The following is a 19252-nucleotide window of genomic DNA, read 5'->3' as shown; positions in this document are numbered from 1 at the left end:
CAGGTCGAGCAGAGGTGACCTCTGGGAACTGTAGTTGTATTGTTTACGCAGTTCGTTGAATTATATAAAATATTAAATAATAGCTCTCTAATAATTTCCTTAAGTAAAAAATGCTCGTAATTTAATATTTTATTATTAACTGTATTTCTTAGACTCAGTGACTTAAACACTCAATACCATTTTTATTGTCAGCTACATCAATTAGCACGTCATTATAATCATTATATCAACGAGCTTCTCGCTAACATAACGTTAGCTAACTGATGTCAAAATGTCATCATTTGAAGCCAGTGAAGATGGTAATGTATTAACACAACAAATATAGTTAAACATGTTCACTGACAAAAGATTAATAATGTTGTGGAAGTTTGTTTAACTGAGTTTTTTAACTTTTATCAAAAACATTAACGCTAATATTAGGCTAATAAACTAGCAATTGTAGCTCCCTTGAGACCTGCTTTGAAACTTTGAACTTGCTATTAACTTTATATGCTGCTAGTTAAGCTGTAGCTATAACTTAATTAAAGGTTTGTTAAGGTACGTGTTTAAATCCCTTACATTTTGTTATGCGAACATTTACAGTTTCTTCAATACACTTGTGTTTACTGTCCCCCAGGCCCAGGAGTACAGGAGAAGCCTAGGTTTTCATTAACCAAGGCGGTGCAGGATGTCAGTCAACACGGCTATGCCCAGGCTGAGACCCTGAAAGACAAGCAGAAGACACTCATCTCCCTGCAGGTTTAATTTAATATAGGGTTTAATATAGTATATGGCTTCATCTAAACCTGCTTCCACACCCAATCTGTTTTCAAAGTTTTCACATTTCCATTAGATAAGAATTAGTTTGGATGAAAGAAAGGGGATTGTGTTGATTAATGCCACTGCAGGTGTGCCACTGCAGTTATGGTAATGCTAAATAGAAAAGGCAGTAGTTTTACACAATTATTATTGCATAACAATTAGTAGGGGTATAATGTGTTAGAACCAAACGTACATGTGTAACAAAATGTCTATTTAAATGGTAGTTTTTGCACATACTTATCGTTAATTATTAAGGAATATGCTTCCATGCAAAAAGGAATAGACATGGTTTCTAATCTCTCAACGAGATTAAGCTGTGAGTGTGATTTTATGTCTCTTTCAAAACACCTTTGCTTCACAAAAAATGAATTATTGGGGATTAAACAGTGATTTGGACATTTTGGTTTGCCTCCCTTATCAGGCAGTTCTTTCAGGGGTTGAGAAGAAGGGCGAGGTGTTAGAGCGGGACCTAAGATCTAAAACTAGGGAATTCCTAATGCTGGAGGGTGAGATGGAGCACCTGGAGCGGCAGACAAAAGTCCTGTATCAGCGCTATGCATCCATCAGCAAGGAAATAACAGATATCCACATTGGCACAAGTGAGGAGGAGGAGAACGCTTGCATGGCACTGGCGAGATTCAACACTTACCAAAGCAAGATGGAGGGTCACAGAGCAGCTGTTCTGCATGCAGCGAGCCAGACGGAGGCCCACAGAGAGCTGGAGGAGAAGAGAGTGCTTGTCCAGATGCTGCGAGAGAAGAAAGAGGCGCTGAAGGCAGATTTGGATAATCCGAACGGGAACACAGTGCAGATGGCAAAGGTGGAGAACATACATTAGAGGATAATTAACTCTTTGAAACTTCAAACCTACCATGTTGATTGTATCCATCTCTTTTCTGCAGAGTGAGAATGAAACTCTGAAGAGGGAGATCTCTGTGATGAGGGAGTCTATAGCTGCGAAGAAAGAGCAAGTGCGACAAGAGTTTTTAACTCATGCCCAGATAAAGAAAGACATAGAGGTATGGGAGAGAGAAATGGTGACTTTATCGACAAGGGCCACTACTAACAATTATTTATTATGAATCTACAGATAACTGAAAAGTATTGATGACATTAGTTTGGCCAGCTAAAACGGTTCAATGTCTGCTATCATAAAGAGTATCTCTATTTCCAGTACTAATATACATTAAATGCTTTACTTTATACAAAAACAACATGAAGGTTAAACTAACTTTGTGATAATAATGAAGACATTTCCTTTAGCCAATATTTGCAGATGACCTAAATGCAACACCGGATGGCTGACTGTTACACAACTTATTTTAAAATACAAAAGCACCAATCAGGTATCAGGTCTCAAGGCCAAAATGATCATTTTTGTTTCCGTTAATGTTTTTTTCAGATCCAGAACAAGCGCTATGAAGCCATTGTGAAGCGTCTCCACTGCCAACTGAGCAGGGCCCAGGCTGTGCACAGGTAAACATAGATCCAATACAACTCCAGTGATTATACTGTATTTACAATAAGGTGCTTTGTTTAGATTATGATTTGAAATCTATGGACAAGAGTAAAAGTGGAAACACTACATGCTTATGAGCTTTAAAAGACAGAAAACAAGGATGTTTTTACATTAAACAGCATCACACCATTATGGATGTTTTTTTGATATCTCTGTATCACTTCATAAATCAATACATATTGTAAACAGCCATAACTGTATCAGTTGTAGCCATGTTTTAAGGAATAATGTTTCCCTAGTCTTAAGAAAATGATTTACTGAACCACCCAGACGTTTATAACTCTATCTCTTTTTAAAGGGAGTTTTCTCTCTTTTGGTTATTTACCAGAAGGCTATTTAGAGGTAAGGTTCCACATATTTAACCCTGCCAAACTGTTTGTGCTTTCCATAGGCAAATGTCTGAGGAGGTTTACCACATGGAGAGACAGCTAGCGGAGCTTAAAGGGCAGCGGGGGTCATCTCAGGACTCAGCGGTCAGTGTCTTGTTCAAACTGGATAAACATGCTTCATCAAATCACACTGATAGCATTGTTTTGCTATCCCATTTAATAGGTCTGGTTGTAGGAAGAAGTGTGGTTGTTACTACATTTGAACAGCAGGGGGCAGCAGTGTCAACTAAATGTCCTAGTCCTGTTTGACTTCATCACAAAACCCTCACAGCAGTTTGATATTAATGTTTATAGCAGAAAGAGTTCCCTGTGTGAAAGAAATATCAGTAGAAACATAAACACGCCTGTGATCACATTGTTTGAGTTCCTTTAATAACAGGACAGCATTGCACGTTCTGAGACTTAATGAGGGGCAGCATCAGCAGTGCGTGGGATGGGATTTTGGGGCGGGTGATGACAGTTAATCGGTTTGTCCAGTGTCCACTACAGCGTCCCGTGCAGAACAGAAGTGTGCTCTAACTGTCGCTGTTGTTTTGGAACACGCTGTTCCAGCTTCCGCTCCAACGGGCCCCTGATGCTCCGCGAGGTGACAGCCCCACTGCCAGCTGACAAGGGCGTGACTGACCCTGCTACTTCAGCCAGAACTTAAAACTAATCACACAAACACACTGTCTTTTCAGAAAACTGTTGGCATGTATATTTGATAATACAAGTACACTGCGTGGGTACTTCTTTGTGTAGATTTTGGATCATCTGCAGAGATGATATGTGTGCGGCCAGCTTTCCAAAGCCATCCTAGCATTCATATATAATTTATTGAACCACTTAATAACACCATTTCAACACGAACACATGCACATCATTTTAAAGATAATTAATTTAGAAGCTAAATGAAGCTGTCTTAAGCAGTAATAAATAGGATGTATTTAGAGTGTGTTTGAATCCTCAGAAAGCCTCAAAATGTATTCAATTTAGTGATCTAAAAATAAGGCCTTAATTGGAATGGAAATGTCCTAAATCTACATTTCAAATGCTGCAAAACTGCAAAGACATGGGAAGTTGGATGTTATGAATCTTATAACAAAATGTGACATTGCAATTAAGTATCTTATAATTAGTAACATTATAATTTTTTCAATAATGTAGAAAATACCTCAAAGGGTAGCAAACAAAAAGCAAGAACACATTTGAATTGTATTCTGAGTGGCAAAAATAGAAATACATCTACCTCATTTGAAGATGAGATAGAACCCTATTTATTTGTATTATAGTGTTGTCAGGTGAGAAACATAAAATGTCCCATACAGTATACTCAGAACATCTTTACTGGTCAATGAGTGTCATGTAAGTCCTTTCAAATGAATGATCTATGAAGTTCCACACGCTATACTTGCTGACATCACAGGGACAGCGTGTGCCAAAAGCGAGGAGTCATTCCTCACTAAACCACACATTCTAGTTTAGTGGGCCATTTCCTTAAAGGTGCTTTTTGGGGAGTGTATGCAGTCTGCCTGCTCGACCGCAGCACTGCAGTGACCTCATTAGCATGTCCTCGGCCCCCGGCTCCCTCAAACTGTCCAACACAAACAAAGTCATGGACAACAGTGCAGCAAGCGGGCCCAAACATCCTCTCAGAGAGGACCGGCCCATATAGACAGAAACATACAGGCAGAGGGATTTATACTTCCCCCTTTGAGAGGTCACATTGTTAGCAACACACACAATAACAGCATGACCTTTTACAATGCACAATACATATTTTCTAAACCTACATGAATTTATGTTTTTCATCTAGAATTAGACAAAAGTCACTATAAAACAATCAAAAAATAAACACCAAAACACACTGACTCAAATAGAAATCCTACCAATGCATGATAATAAACACACAACTTATACTAGCAGGTCTAAAAGCTAAAATCATTATTAAATATATAAAATAATAAGTTAATACATGATAAGAAATGAGCCAGTAATGCAAGTTATAAATAGTCACACGCATGTCGAGGGGTCTCCACTTTCCTTTATAAGAAACTCTTGAAATAAATGCCTTTCCTCTCCTCCCAGTGTAAGCTTTTCAAGCCTCACTAATTAGGGAATGCATTTATCACCAGCCCTCAACCACATGCTGCTTTTATTTACTTGGCTTGCAACGCATTTGTCTATTCCACTTTGGCATCAGCGATGATTTCAAAATACACTTGGCTGCTGAAACATAGAGGGGGAGTTTGATTAACAAAGAAAAAACTGATGATAATTTAGATAATACAAATCTGTTGTTAAAAAGTGTAACTGTATCATTTTAAACTGGCCTGCCAATCAGAAACATCTCGTTCACCTTGTGTTGTTCACCTCTTGATAAATGCCCATAAAAACACATTTTCTTGCTATCTTACTCTCTCCTGAATCCTGTGTTAGAATAAACAAATCCATTCCAATGATCCACTATTGTGCCACGCCCACATGCACTTAGACTAACTTCACTTTTTTCTCAGCAAAATCAAGTAAATGATTCCCCTAGAGAGAATGTTAAATCTGTTTCTAAAGCTACCAAACACCAACAAGCCAACCTTCCTTTACATCAGGGACTGTTTCAGCACCATAAACAGGGAATACAATAAGCACGTAACACCTGCCAAATACAGACTTATTGTTGGCTATTGCAGGTTTAAATGTCAGGTCATTTGTTACCTTGTGTCATCCCTGAACAATCAATGCACGTGTTTCAATCATACTGTCTCCAGCATCCCGACTACAGCTCTGTAGATTAGTTGTTCCCCTGTTGCTGCTTGGCAATTACATGACATGTCATTTGTTAGACGCTTTTATCCAAAGCGACTTACATACATTCAGTACTGTGGACAATCCCCACCGGAGCAACTTGGGGTGAAGTGTCCCAGGGACACAACGACATGCTGACTGCAGTGGGACTCGAACCTGCTACCCCCTGATTCGAAGTCCAGCGCACTTCTTAGCAGACATCATTTTGAATAAATACTGCATACTGTACAATCGCCGACGTATGCATCTCAAATGCATACAACAGCAGAAAATGTCCTTCTCCAGATTTGAGCGGATTAGAAAAAAACCTGAGCTCCATTTTGTTTTGGCTGGTGGTGAGTAAATGCAAATCTACCAGCCTGCTGCACATTATACCAGCAATTGGCTGCAAATGGTTCTAATGTAGTGCCCTGCCTCTGCAAGTAAGGTTGTACTCTAGCTCGTGCATGATGGAGTGAGTGTGACACCCCATTGGCTGGCTGCCGTGCATGTTGCGTGGAGACAAACATGGCACACCTGAGAAATCGTTATGTGCATGCCTCTAGTGCAGTGTTGTGTGTAATAAATTCCTAGCTCCTGCTACTGTAGGTTGAGGATATTTACGGCCAACATAGCTGTGGAAAAAACGAATGCATCATGGGAGTGTGATTATTTTGGTGCCATTCGGTCGTGTGTTTCCAAGTGCTCCTGTCTCTGTTATTGTAGCTCAAATCTTCTGTGACAGCCATTTAAAAATGTCAATGTGAAGAAGATAACCCCCCTCTTGTGAGAATATGTCGTTCGTAAGTGTTGTCACTCATCTGCTTCCTCGCTGATGTCTATCTGCTCACTACAGCGCCTGACATTTTACTTTACATTGACAGCTGGGGTGTCTGCTTTCTCACAGCCAAGCACATGTGGGGACCGTGCAGCAAGCAGGTTATTTAAACGGAGAAAACACTACTCCCTTTTGCGTGAGTCCCAAGCGAGGTTCCATTTGAGATGCTTCCAGGTTTTAATCAGGAAAGTCATCCAGATATAAATTCAAATGAACCTACAGAGACTGAATTTGAATGACATGTTTTTGTGTCTAATGTGGACAACAATTGTTACACTGGTCCTGGATTGATTTAGGACTCTGCAGATGGCAGTTCCAAAACAAGCTGCATTGCTAAGCATCAGGGCAATTTGCCATCGTCAATGCACATGCACTCAAAGTACTTATTATTATTAAACGTGTCTGACAGCATGATTTAAAGGAATCTATAGCGTGAGAACATGTTTTTCTTTGTCATGTGACTTGGAAACGTGACAGAAATTTGGAAAGAAGAGTGCTGGGTGTGGCAAAGTGTTATCTAAAAGATTTTTGATTGTCATGTCTAAATATTTTAGGTCTGTTCTTAACTAATGAGATTTTAGTTGACTCTGTAAAACTACTTTCCTCCACAGACAATAATGTCAAATCATACATTTCAAGTTTGAGATGTGCTCAAAAGTTTTCTTGGGAATACGAAATTAAGAACAAATAAAGCATTAATAAATGATGCTAGTTCTCTAAGACCAAACAACCAATAAGTAGGACTTATCCACTAAAAGGGGGCAGCCAAATGGTGTTTTACTGTGGATGTGGGCGATTTTGATACAGAGAGCAAAATTCAAAGGAAAATGCTGAAGTTCTCTATCCATAATGTTGTGAGACCCTCATAATAAAAACCTGCGCCTTTTAGGTGGATGTACACCGACAATACAAGTATATATACTAGTATTTTCTCAATTTCAATTTCTGAAAGTCTAGTGCTCATTAATCATACAAAAACATGGAGAAGTAGCGTCCAGGTTACAACCGACTTCCACGCTGCAGCTGGTGGGCGGTTGGTGGTACTCGACCTTAAATGACTCAGGTGATTGTGTTCAGTCACACCCTATGGTGGGGTGAGCTTTCCGAGAACAAGAGCTACGCCCTGAATGACCGTCCTTCCTCAGGAGACAATCCAGGACGGGTTTGCACTTGATTTCAAAAAGATGGACTCAGCTTCAGAGGCTGATCCAGTCCCACAGAAATCTCCCACTGCTAATTGTTTTTGCTTTGAGAAGCTTAGTGCCTCGTAGACCCCCTCAGGCGACAGCTCAGTCAACTTGAGTGTAGCTTTGCCTCCCGAGAGAGTTTACTTACCTCCGTCTGTTTACACAAGTAATTACTGTCTCTGTAAATGTATCCAGAGAAGGTCCTTTCTCACAAAGGTGACTCATCCTGACCTGTGAAACGGCTCCCTCGTGGGTGTGTGTACAGGAGGGGGGGAATAGGGTGCCGTTTGTGTGTGGATAAGCAAATTAAAAAGAAGGAATATCCCTGAACACACACACACACACACACACACACACACACACACACACACACACACACACACACACACACACACACACACACACACACACACACACAGGAAACCACTCTGGCTCCTAATTGCTCCCATTGCTTCTTGTTAGACTAAACAACACCAGCTTGCCAGTTTACCGACAGACATGCTGACTTCCAAACAAACTTTAAGCACCGTTATTTCAACGTTGCTCGTGACTCATTGATGACTAAAAACATTCTCGGGGGGTCACAAGGGCGTTCATTTTCCAGAGAATAGGAGCTGTGCCCTTTCCACACAGAAACCAGGTGAAGGTGTTCACCGCTATTAGAGGGTGTGGTCAGGAATTAGGCTGAGGAATGTCTAGATTTGCACCGGCTTGAAATCTCGGTTTGTAGGAGGAAGAACTCAAGAGCATGACGTGTCCCAAAGGGTTAGTTGACTAAGGAAATAGCCTTTGCCAAAAATAGATAATAACCAAAACCTTTAACCCACCCCCACACACACACACACACACACACACACACACACACACACACACGCACACACTCCTGTAACGGAGCCCCACCTCGCTTAGTACCTGAGCAACGCAAACACATCGCCGTGCTGGTATCCATGGCAGTAAACAGGACGTTTTAGGACACATTCAGCGAGTGTTTGACCTTAAACCAGCTTACATAATACAATGCATGTGGGCGGCGTGAAACTGCTAATAAATACATGAACACTTGCCCACACATAGAGACAATAATTGAGGCGAATAGTGATTTATTTAAACTCAAAGTAATCATGATTCCACCTCCACACACAACAGTATGAACAGGATTCTGTATATGATGTATCTGGTTCCTCTTACGAACATAATTGGATTTTCATTATTACTGACGCATCAGTATGTCAGCAGTCTTTTAATGATGTAGCTGGTATTTATGATTTAGTTGATTCTCAGACAAAACAAGACATTTAAGACGTTTCGCCAATTTCTGGCTTTATTCAATTCAATTCAAAACCTTTATTTATCCAGGTAAAATCCCATTGAGATCAATGATCTCTTTTTCAAGGGAGATCTGCAGCAGTAGGTTCCACAAGAAGACATAAACAACAGAACAACAAAAGGACATCATACAGCAAAATGTACAGGGATTACAATTTACATATTTAACCACAAGTACAGGTACCAACAGCATCTGATTTTGTAGCATCCAACCGAGCTTTAAAAACATGTAGTGGTACTAGCTTGGTAATTTTCCATTCTTTTTGCAGACTGTTCCATGTTAGTGGAGCTGCACATCTAAAAGCTTTCTTCCCTAAGACAGTCCTAGCACTTGGTACATTTAAAGACCAAACAACAAATTCAATACTCCAATCCGGCAGCCCCTTGACAATGCATTCTAACATGTGCTTAATATACGTTTTTTAATACCTTCATTTGCAGGAAAATAGAGCTAGCGCAGTAATAAGGACAATATGTCAATGCAATGTAATTTAGACCAGAAAGCATCATATATTTAAAAGGAAAGTACAAGTAGCTCGGAGTTGTATTTGAGTACATGGATAGTGATTCAAAGTAACATTTGCCAATGTTTCAATACGTCGCAGACTCCTGAGTGTGCACTAGATGTTGTACACCTGTCCTACAGTTCAACTTTGCCAAATACAGAAGACACACTCGTTTATTTTGCCCCTAATCTTTCTTGTTTGTAATCCGATCACACGTGCCTTTTCCAAAACGTCCTACATTTAAGGACATGAACTAACATTAGCCTGGCGTCTGTATGTTAAACCCAGGTGGAAAAACGCAAAGCCTTAAAGTTTTATAGCAGCACATTACTTATAAATAGCGTGGTAAATAAACAGTGTAATCTAGGACACTGGGTGCTTCACATGCCAGATGCAGGCGGGCTAATGAGCTCGGGCCTGCTTTCAAACTGCCGCACAAGTGATGAGGAGGCGGTTTAGTTCCTCCGCAGATAGAAAGTAGGGCAGTGGGGGCAGCAGGGAGTCCCGGGTCACGCACAACGTCAGGAGAACAAGTGTGCGTGCAAGCAAAGAGGAGGGGGGGTTCATTTGTTTCTTCTGTATCCACACAGAGAAAGTAAATTATGAATGAAAACTGAGAGGGAAGCAACGTTGGGAAGGAAGTAGAGCTCAAGTACGCCGCCCCCTCTCCTCCCTTCCCTAATGTATTTTTCCCCCTCGCATATACAGAGATGGAAAGCTCCGCACTGTCCCGTACATACTGTTCGACTGTTCCCCCTTTCACAAGCACAAAGAAACCACAGCTGCAGTTTTATCGCTCTTTCCTCAGAGCATTGAACATCGCAAATAAAAAACATGAGCAACTTCCTCCCGTTTACCCGCCCTATTCTGTTCCTGAAATGTTCCTATATGACTGAGAACACACTGACCTCGTTCTATATACGATTGTTTTGATTGTGCAGTATAACTGTCAAGTTTAATGGAATTGTGTTTCATGCAATTTTGCAACCTACCTCCAACGTAGCGTAGAGAAGCTAACCCAAGATAACGATGTGCTGTTGATGTTAGCTCTGCAGGTTTATTGGTCGAAACGTAACATTTTAGTAACCTTACGTAGACCTCTTTCCTATTTCTCAAGTTAACACGTTTAGCTATTACCCGTGCCCAGTGCTCAACATTTCCGCAGAACTAGCTTGAAATCCACAAAACTAGCTTGATAATAGGAAAATATTTAGCATTTACCTCAAATCACGGCCAAAGGAGAAGCTTTACAGAGCTGCGATTAAAGCTGCACTGTTCTTTATGTATCCGTGGTCCAAACTTAGATGACCTACATTAGCTGATAATATATATTATATATGATGATTTCCCCTTTCGATGTAAAACCACCCGCACATGACGATATAAAAGGCCTGACTTCATTTTCCACTAACCCCCCTTTCAAGCACTTGAGCCGTAGCATAAATCTAGGACATTTACAACATCCCATTCGCTACAGGCTGCAGAAATAAAGGCAAAACAAGCAGCCACTCTTGATGTACTTCTCCGATGGTTCGTCTGGGTTCATGAAGACGAACCCAGCGGCCTTTTACACCTCCTGCTTGTTTACCCCCGTACTGTACACCAGGTGTGTGTGGGTGTTTAGACGTCAATATTTGCCTATTTCCTGCTGCTGTTTGCTTTTTTAAAGTGAGTGGCTGCAGGCCTCAGAAACCATTTGCTTTGAGCCCAACCTAGAAAGTCCATGGCAGTAAATATGAACGCTGTTTTTTGCTTTGTCCCGAGGCTGAGGTGTTTCATACCAGCATGTCACCTTGCACCTACTCCCTGGGGCTATAATCCTTCAAACACATTTCACATTACATCACATCTCTCTTTCTTTCTTTCCGACGTGTCTTTTGTTGTCAGTGACAGTTAGCCTAGGAGTGTAAAAATGACAAATGACAGCTATAAAACAGACATTTCGGAGCTGGCAGAAACCTGAACAGCCAATGGTTGTCTGGTGTAAAGATTTCACACATTGTGCCCACTCTCTGCTGTATCGTGACCGCAGCTGAAACACGGACCCCTCCTCTGCCTTTGTTTGCTCTCTATGGATTGCGTGCTAGCGTGTGTGTGCTTCTTTGTGTACATTTACCAGTCTGAGGCGCTGAGAGTTGTACTCAGCTTAAATTCCCACATTTCTTAAGTTACAGATACAGCGTTTGTGTCAATGTTGATTAAAGGAGAGAAATAAGATCTTGTTTTGGATAAAGAGAGGAGGTATGAATGAGTCTGGAAGCTCGGGTGCTTTAAATCAATGTGGCGAGAGACAATTCACACAGGTACTACTACGGAGGAGGAGGAGTGTTAGAGTCAGGTAAAGGGGGAATGAGAGGAGAAAGACTGTTTTATTAAGAATGTTGATCAAATAAAAATGACTAATGAATAAATGAATAAAATCCCAGGAGATGCATTTATTCTTTATACGTTATTTGCAACGGTTGAACTTAGTTATTTAGTTATTATGGATGTTTCAACTTTTTTTCGACATTTACACTTTATTCCAAACGTTTTGATTTCATTCTCAACATTTAGTTGTATTCTCCATGATAACTAGATTCTGATTTTACTACCTTTTGATTATTTTTGTCATCTTCCTTTGCCTGGCAAGAGTGCCAACGAGACACTTCAAGAATGTATTAATGATTTCTTTACGAGAAACTGCTAGAGCCATGACGTACTGTAAGTGGCGACAGATATATTATCTCATGGCTAAAGTTCAGGAGGTATAATTAGGAACAATTTAGAGCTATTAAGTATTTTTAGGTTTAAAAAAAAACAAACGAATACAGTACAATGATTAAGAAATTGCGCACTGTTTAAAGTCTATATCTTGCAATATGGATTGGAAGGCAAACAATATATTCTGTTACACAATAGGGAACTGTTGCAACTGCATTAAAGAACATTACAGAATACAGACATTACTACACCCCACACTGCTGCACCCTTTGTGTCCCACGCTAATGTTTAATCTGTGTTCTAATGCAGCTCTGCACCTGCCCTGTTGGATGAGGACACCGTGTCCTATTTGGCCAGACTGAGGGCGATATCAGAAACAATGCACAGAATGGGAACGTCTCTGTGTGCATGGCATCGATGCGCATACATTGTGATGCGTGTGTGTGCAAGTCAGCTGTAAAGTATATGTACAGACTGTGCTGGAACAGCCTGTACTTCTCCTAAAACCCCTCAGCTAAAGATAGGGGGGGGATGTGTGTGGGGGTGAATAGTACCCATATGATATTTAAATGATAGGCTGTATTAGTTGTGAAAGAGGGGGGAAACAGGAAAGAGAAAACTAACATATATGCATTTATGTTGGTGCCTATAAGTCAATATGAAAACCCCATTCAAAAAAAGTTATTTTAAAAATGCCTTATGCAGGGATGTAGATCACATTCACAATTAAATGTCATCAAATAATTTGCGATTGCATCATCTAATGTGGTCGCTGAGTTTTTAATGGCACCCTGAGTATTTCTGCTTTCCTTTTTTTGATGGCTCTGCCTGCACTTTCTTCCTGCTTCACGTGTCTGTCTGCTGCCTGAAACCGGACTGAAAACGTGAGGTCGAATCCATTTTGCAAGCAGGAAAGAATTTAAAGGAACATGTCGAATTTTTAAAGCGGGAGATCGTCTTATCTCAACAGTCAAGTTACGGTCAGGCACGAGACTGTTGAATAATTCACTTTAAATTCTGATATATTATTAAAGAAGTGGAGCAAACAGCACTTATTTGATTCTATCCATGTTCCCATCATTGAAAGGCATCATTTGAGAAATATTTCTTACGCTAGCTTAGAGTTGGCAAGTTTTCAAAAACATAGGAGCCTCTGAAAATGATTCTGTCAGTTCATTTCATGTTCCTGTGACACTTAACTGCAACAAAAACTAGTCTTTACATGAAGAAAATCCATATTATTCTTTAATAAGACAATGTCCAATTGAATTGTCTGTCCAATAGGAACAAAGCCAACTAAACTGGATTTATATGTCCAAAAACGATATGGAAGACAAATAAATGCAGATGCCATTATAGTCAGTGCAATGTGGATTAAAAATATAAGTTGCATTTGTTTCCACTGCCCTTTTCTGTAAGATATTGGAAGTTGAAAGAGAGACCTAAGGTGAGCTGATTTTTCTTCCTGTCTCGAAGAAAAAGGAAGCAAACAGGAAACAGCGCGGCGATAGTAGAGGCTGACCTCGTTGTACCTTGTTTGTATTTGCGCGTGCGGTCGAACACGATGTACCAGACGCAGGCTGAAAGTTTGAGGACATGGAGGAAGCACAGAAATAGTTTCAGAAGCACTGAAGAAACACGCTAGAAAGCTAGCTCCAAGTATCTCACTTACAGCTGCAAGAGAAGAAGGCTTTGTTGGGTCAGTGGAAGCTTCCTGAGTTTATTTAACTCCGCTGTGTCACTGAGCACACCCACTGTCCGTCCTGCAAACAGAAACGTGGCTCTGGGAGCTTCTCTGCAGATGTGTCAGGAGGACAGGCAGATGTCAGCCACATGATGCCTTCAGCTGCTGATTTACACAAAGCCTCCAGTATCTGGGCTGATCTAGGCCCTAGATTCTAGGGTCAGGTCAGCTTGGCCGAATCTCTGTAGGTCAACATGTATTCCTATGGGAACCTCTGTGGTCTCGTATTAAGCGGCTGATCAATCAATCAATCAATAGTTTCCAGTCTTCTTTAATACAGCATGATGTCCATTTAGTAATATATGGTTGAATTTAGGGTAAATTAGACAGTAAAGCAGGGTATGCTTTAGGGCGGGGCTACCTTGTGATTGACAGGTCACTAACACAGTGTTATCCAGTTGCTGTTCTTGTTTCCGACATAGACGTTTTAAAGTGTGTCTTACTACATGAAAGTTGATTTAAAATGTCTAATGTCTTTTCAGCGTTCGTTGTACTTGGCTCCAGCCTCCTTTTCATGCCTGGTTGCAAATGGTCCAAACGGCGAGGGCCAAAACACCAAGATGGCGACCGGAAAGAAAAAATCCAAGATGGAGTTGGCCACAAAACAAGATAAAGTAGGCTAATACCAAGATGAAGTCAGCATAAACAAATAAAGATAGCTAAGGCTAAATATCAAAGAGAAACCCAAAACCAAGATAGTATATTTAACAAGATTGTATAATTAAAAAGAATCTAGTTCAACACATTTGAACTTGAGTAATAACTTACAACCTTTCCTAAGGACTGCTTCTGTCTTCAGTAATGCGCATATTCCATGACACTATGTTTGACCTGAAGATCACCACCGCAGCTCTTTCTCAACTCAAGAACGTTGGAGCTATTTCCGAGGCTGCTGTGGTTTTAGGTCCCATTTCTGTCCCACAAGGTCGAGACTTCTGTTTCCTCCCGTCTGATCTCTGAGTGCTGAGTGTCCATGCAGAGGCAGAGGAAGGACGTACTAAATGCTCACGCTGGCATTGTGACAGTCGCACGTACACCCTGATAGTCAGCACATTGTCTGCAGAGAACACGCTGTCTCCACTTCATCAAACCGTCGATGTCAGTCTCTGTGAGGATACAAAGTCAAATACTATTGATGCCACAATGGGAAGCAATTATCTGTTCGCTGAGGACGTCTTTCAAGCTGTCCACACACATGCAGTCCACAAGGACAGAGAAGGAGACAGATTATTGTACATTTCTGTCAGTTTAGAAACAATGAGTCCTTGGTTTCGGACAGATGTAAACAAAAGCCGCCACTCTCTTCCATCTGCCAATCATTGACTTGCTATACTTCACCCCCAAAATGACTTGATTTAGTCAATATCTCACTTTGTGTACGTTTCTAGGAGAACTCAACACAACATGTTGTTGGCAAAGAAATGATAGTACTCCTTTAAATGTGTAGTATCAGCCTTGCTACAGTCCAATGCTCATCACCGCGTGTACGTCTTTCTGTACCTACTATTCTCCTCAACTTCAAGAAATGTCTATACGTTTTGCACAACCACTATTTTACTATAGTGACGACCTGAGTCGAATTTGATGGTCAAACGTCCCTGTGATCTCGCAAAACACGACAAGAATGAACACGGTAATTATGACGATCCCATGCAAATATCTATTAGGATACAGTTATGATATGAGTTCATTTTGGACAGACATGACTGCATCTATGGATTATTACATCTTAGTGGCTGAAACAAACCAAGTTCATCTCTGTCTATCCTGTCAACCAAAGAATCATTTAGTAACAGAGGCCACAGTTAACTTGATATAATCTTCTTGCATTGAAATACGTATTTTAGTGTGCCAGGCTAACAAAGAATCCTCAAATTAGAAGATAAAATGAGCAGCCAATCCAGGAGTAAACCTCTCTCGTGATATTTAATTATCTCATGTTTTGCACTCCTCACAAACCGTCTCGCGGGTCCCAAACTCGCACCATAAAAGCAGCGATGACAGGCGTTCCTGCAGAACCAGATTTACATGATAAAGAAACAATCGAGACGGAAAATCATTACAGTCATGGTCGTGATTTAGGGATGAAAAGTTTTGAAAAACTCGTAGGGGGCAGGAGAAGGTGCATAAGGGAGGAAAAGTGGAGGATCAGTGGGCTGTAATCCCCCATAATCCCCTTCCCCCCCCCCATGGGGCGCCAGTGACCAGACTATGCTTCTGTCTGCGGTTTGTTGTGGGATTTCAGAGGGCTCTCGCTGGGGCACGTGCCGCGGGGGAAAAGGTGACTTTGGGTGGAGGACAAGGACAAATTTAAGAGCTGACCCTGAGCAACAGAAGGCCAGAGAAGAAAACAGCAACTGTGGTTTGTACAGAAAAACAAATTCAGAACTCTTTTTCAGAAGGAAATGCATCCCTTTATTTGTTGACTCAAAGAGAAATGCGTGTAATGACTTACATCACGGAGCGTAGTACGGTGGGATGAGCAGGAATGCCCACACATGTGTCCACAGTTCTCCCGTTAGCATCACATGGTCCATCAGACCCCCCTCTGTCTGCGCCCATGTGTGGCAGCAGCTGACTTGAGTTGAGAGTTGATTGAGAGCTCGTGTGTAGCAGAAACTCCACAGGCGATCTGTTTCTGTGAAAGACTCAAAACATTACCGCATTTAATGGATTCATTAATGTGAGTGAGATCAAAGGAACAGAACATCAGATTAATGTCACACACAAAACTATGCCTGACCCCACTATTCCCACATGGCCCCGTTAAAAGGAGGACATGGCAGAACAGCCTCATATTTACAGTTTGGGGGAAGTCGTTTTGGCCTTAAAATACAGATAATATGAGAATGTTTTGGGTGGTAGTTGTCATTTGTATTACTTAATTGAACAACCTTTCCTTGGCATCAGTGGAAAACATGATGGGGTCAAGGAAAGATGGGAAAAATGTGTGGATGTCCAATTGACCAATCAAAGAACAGGGACGTCCAATTCCTACATGGCTAGCTAGCTACATTGCGCTATGTATGAAATTGAAAAATAAATGTATTACCTTACTAAAATTCCCTAATCAACGTCAAAATCATCTAGTTAACATCTCCTAGTTTAAGCTACAGCTATGTTCCTTGTTACTGTTTGATAAGTGCAAAATAACTTGTTTTTAAGGATGTTTCAGTTAGTATTTAAAACACTTTTAAATACTAACAGCTTCTGACTCACTCTTGCATGTGAGGCTATAAGGAATATAAAAGGAATATTCAGTCTGATTATCAGGCTTACAAATGTACAATTAGGAAGGCGATCATACATTGTAATTTGGGGATTTCCCATCTAACTGTTCGAACTACAGACTGTAATATTTAGAGGATGCAACCAGCTCTAAACACAGCGGCTATGTTGAAAGGAAGCCTGAAGTGGTTGCCTATTTGCTTTCAAGCACTGTTTTTACTTCAAGGTGATATCGCCTGCTGTGGGGTCGGATGCTTCAAATCTGCTTTTATCCGCAGTATATTTAGGATTGCACGGCGATGAGAGCGCTGTTAACAGGTTTTTTTGTTTGTTTGTGTGCAAACATGAACAGGTTTTCCATGTCCAGACATAGAACAGGCTTATCCCCTTGTACTGTAACATCTCCGGTGGGGGGGAGGGTCTCGGGGCACAGAAGATGGGGACACTCAGGGTTTATTACAGCACAGAGGGGGGTCCAGTTCTGGGGTGTAAAGAGGATTTTGGGGGTCGATTTGGGGCTAGATTGGATTTTCATGTCTGGAAGAAATAGGCCAGAACTAGAGTTTGTATGCATAATATGTTATCAGTTAATGTGTTAAAGACAGCCTACAGCTGGCCTGAAGACTTCCTCGATAAATCACGGCACTGAATGTAAATAACCAGCGTCTATTTTTGTGCTTTCCAACATCAGCAGCGGCAAAAATAGACAGGGTTAATCCACGCGTGATCCCCCGGCCTCCGAGAACATCCTGTCCCCGCGGCGGCGAGCTTGAAGAAAACACCTTTTGTCAATGAAACAGGATTTGCGAAAGTGCCATCTGGACATGGGCTCCGTCTCCACAACAAGTCTGATCCACGGAGGTCGAGGGGTGAGGCTGACCCCAGGGAGGAGGGAGGAGCACAGGGAGGGCAGGTGGAGTCCCTGGGAATAGATATACATTCAATCAAAGAGCTCATTTAATTAGATTCTCTACCAGGACACCAAACTCTGTCCTTTGTGTGAAATGTGCATACGGACTTCAATCAGTGCGGTTCCTTTACATGTTACATTTGCAGATCTGTTATTAGAATCTTTGCTCAAAGAGGCAATGGTGGTTGGAATACATCTTCACACCCTATTGTATAGTGTTATTGGAAAAGTTCATTTTAAAATACATTAAAACTGGTTTAAATGTTATTATTAAGGCTTTGAAAGATAGCTAGAACTCCAGATGTTATCTACTGGAGGAAGACAATACAATAAATGCCATTTTGTATTTATAGAAGTCCTTTTTGTTCCTATTTGTACATTAAATTAAACAAATAAATACTGCCTGTCCTTTTTGTTATATTTATTTATTTCCCTTTTATTACATATTAAGTGGGTTGTGATGGCTACAATGCTCATTATTTTTGTAATGTAATTTCGTATTTATAGTCTACCCTTATTAAATAAAGATGTGGTTTCTTGCTTGGCTGTGTTGATTTGACTGAATAGACTGCCTCCTGGTTGTATAATATGGGCTGGATGATATAGGAAAGCTAAAAGTAGATCAGTCACATTGATCAGCAGCGCGGTTTTTCTAAGGCTTTACATTAGCATGGAGCTTCTGTACATGTTGGGAGGAGATTATAAAAACATATACATTAATCCTATGTTTCATAAATACTGTAGACATCCCAGCAGAAAATAAGGAGAGACTTTGTATGTTAACAGGTTAGTATAAGAATGTAATATTTGTAGCTATGCAAGTGATATTCCTAATGTGTTCTTTTCCTGTAAATAGAAGCTATGCATGTAATATTGCATCATCCCCATAGTTATATAAATAACATAGTAAAATAATAAATATAGTGTAATTAACTCTAAGCGTTACATTTTAAGGCGTGTTTAACGTCCTTTTAAACACAAAAAACCATCGTGTTTACTATGTTCAGCTTTACTAAACTCCTCCACATGACGTCGTCTTATATTCCCGCGCGCTCTCGTCCGCGCGTCCTCGCTATCAGTTTGCAGGTCCACATGCGGTGGGCGGAGCCACCGTGAGATGGCTGTGAGGCTATTATCATAGACTGTATATAGGCTATTATACATCCATGCTGTGAGGAGGCTCGGTCCCTTGTAACCAATGAGAGGACAGCATAGGTAAATATTTACATGGCGATCCCCTTCTGCGCATGTCTACTGATGTATAGGGAGGAAGCAGCCACTGGTGCTTTACACTGGGAGGTATGGGAGGAGGCAGTGAGGGTTATTATTGGCTAGAAAATG

The 19252-nt window shown here is 40.9% G+C and overlaps 1 protein-coding gene across 1 annotated transcript; it reads left to right on the top strand.

Annotated features, from left to right (window-relative positions):
- Positions 1-2: 2 nt before the first annotated feature.
- Positions 3-17975, top strand: LOC117546725 (coiled-coil domain-containing protein 122-like). Its single transcript, XM_034217071.1, has 7 exons — positions 3-299; positions 617-738; positions 1223-1621; positions 1704-1820; positions 2204-2277; positions 2712-2793; positions 17693-17975. Exons 1-7 carry the CDS (start codon positions 272-274, stop codon positions 17705-17707), a joined length of 837 nt encoding a protein of 278 aa, XP_034072962.1. The 5' UTR covers positions 3-271; the 3' UTR covers positions 17708-17975.
- The last annotated feature ends 1277 nt before the right edge of the window (positions 17976-19252 follow it).

The sequence above is a fragment of the Gymnodraco acuticeps genome, unplaced genomic scaffold, assembly GCF_902827175.1.
Source record: "Gymnodraco acuticeps unplaced genomic scaffold, fGymAcu1.1, whole genome shotgun sequence".
In the NCBI taxonomy this organism is placed as follows: domain Eukaryota; kingdom Metazoa; phylum Chordata; class Actinopteri; order Perciformes; family Bathydraconidae; genus Gymnodraco; species Gymnodraco acuticeps.
The sequence above is the reverse complement of the archived record's forward strand: the minus strand, read 5'-3'. Positions and strand labels throughout refer to the sequence as shown.

Coding starts and splice junctions, on each gene's coding strand:
- LOC117546725 (XM_034217071.1), top strand. CDS start 272: ATGTCATCATTTGAAGCCAGTGAAGATG. Junction 300..616: donor ATTTGAAGCCAGTGAAGATG/GTAATGTATTAA, acceptor ACTGTCCCCCAG/GCCCAGGAGTACAGGAGAAG. Junction 2,278..2,711: donor AGGGCCCAGGCTGTGCACAG/GTAAACATAGAT, acceptor TGCTTTCCATAG/GCAAATGTCTGAGGAGGTTT.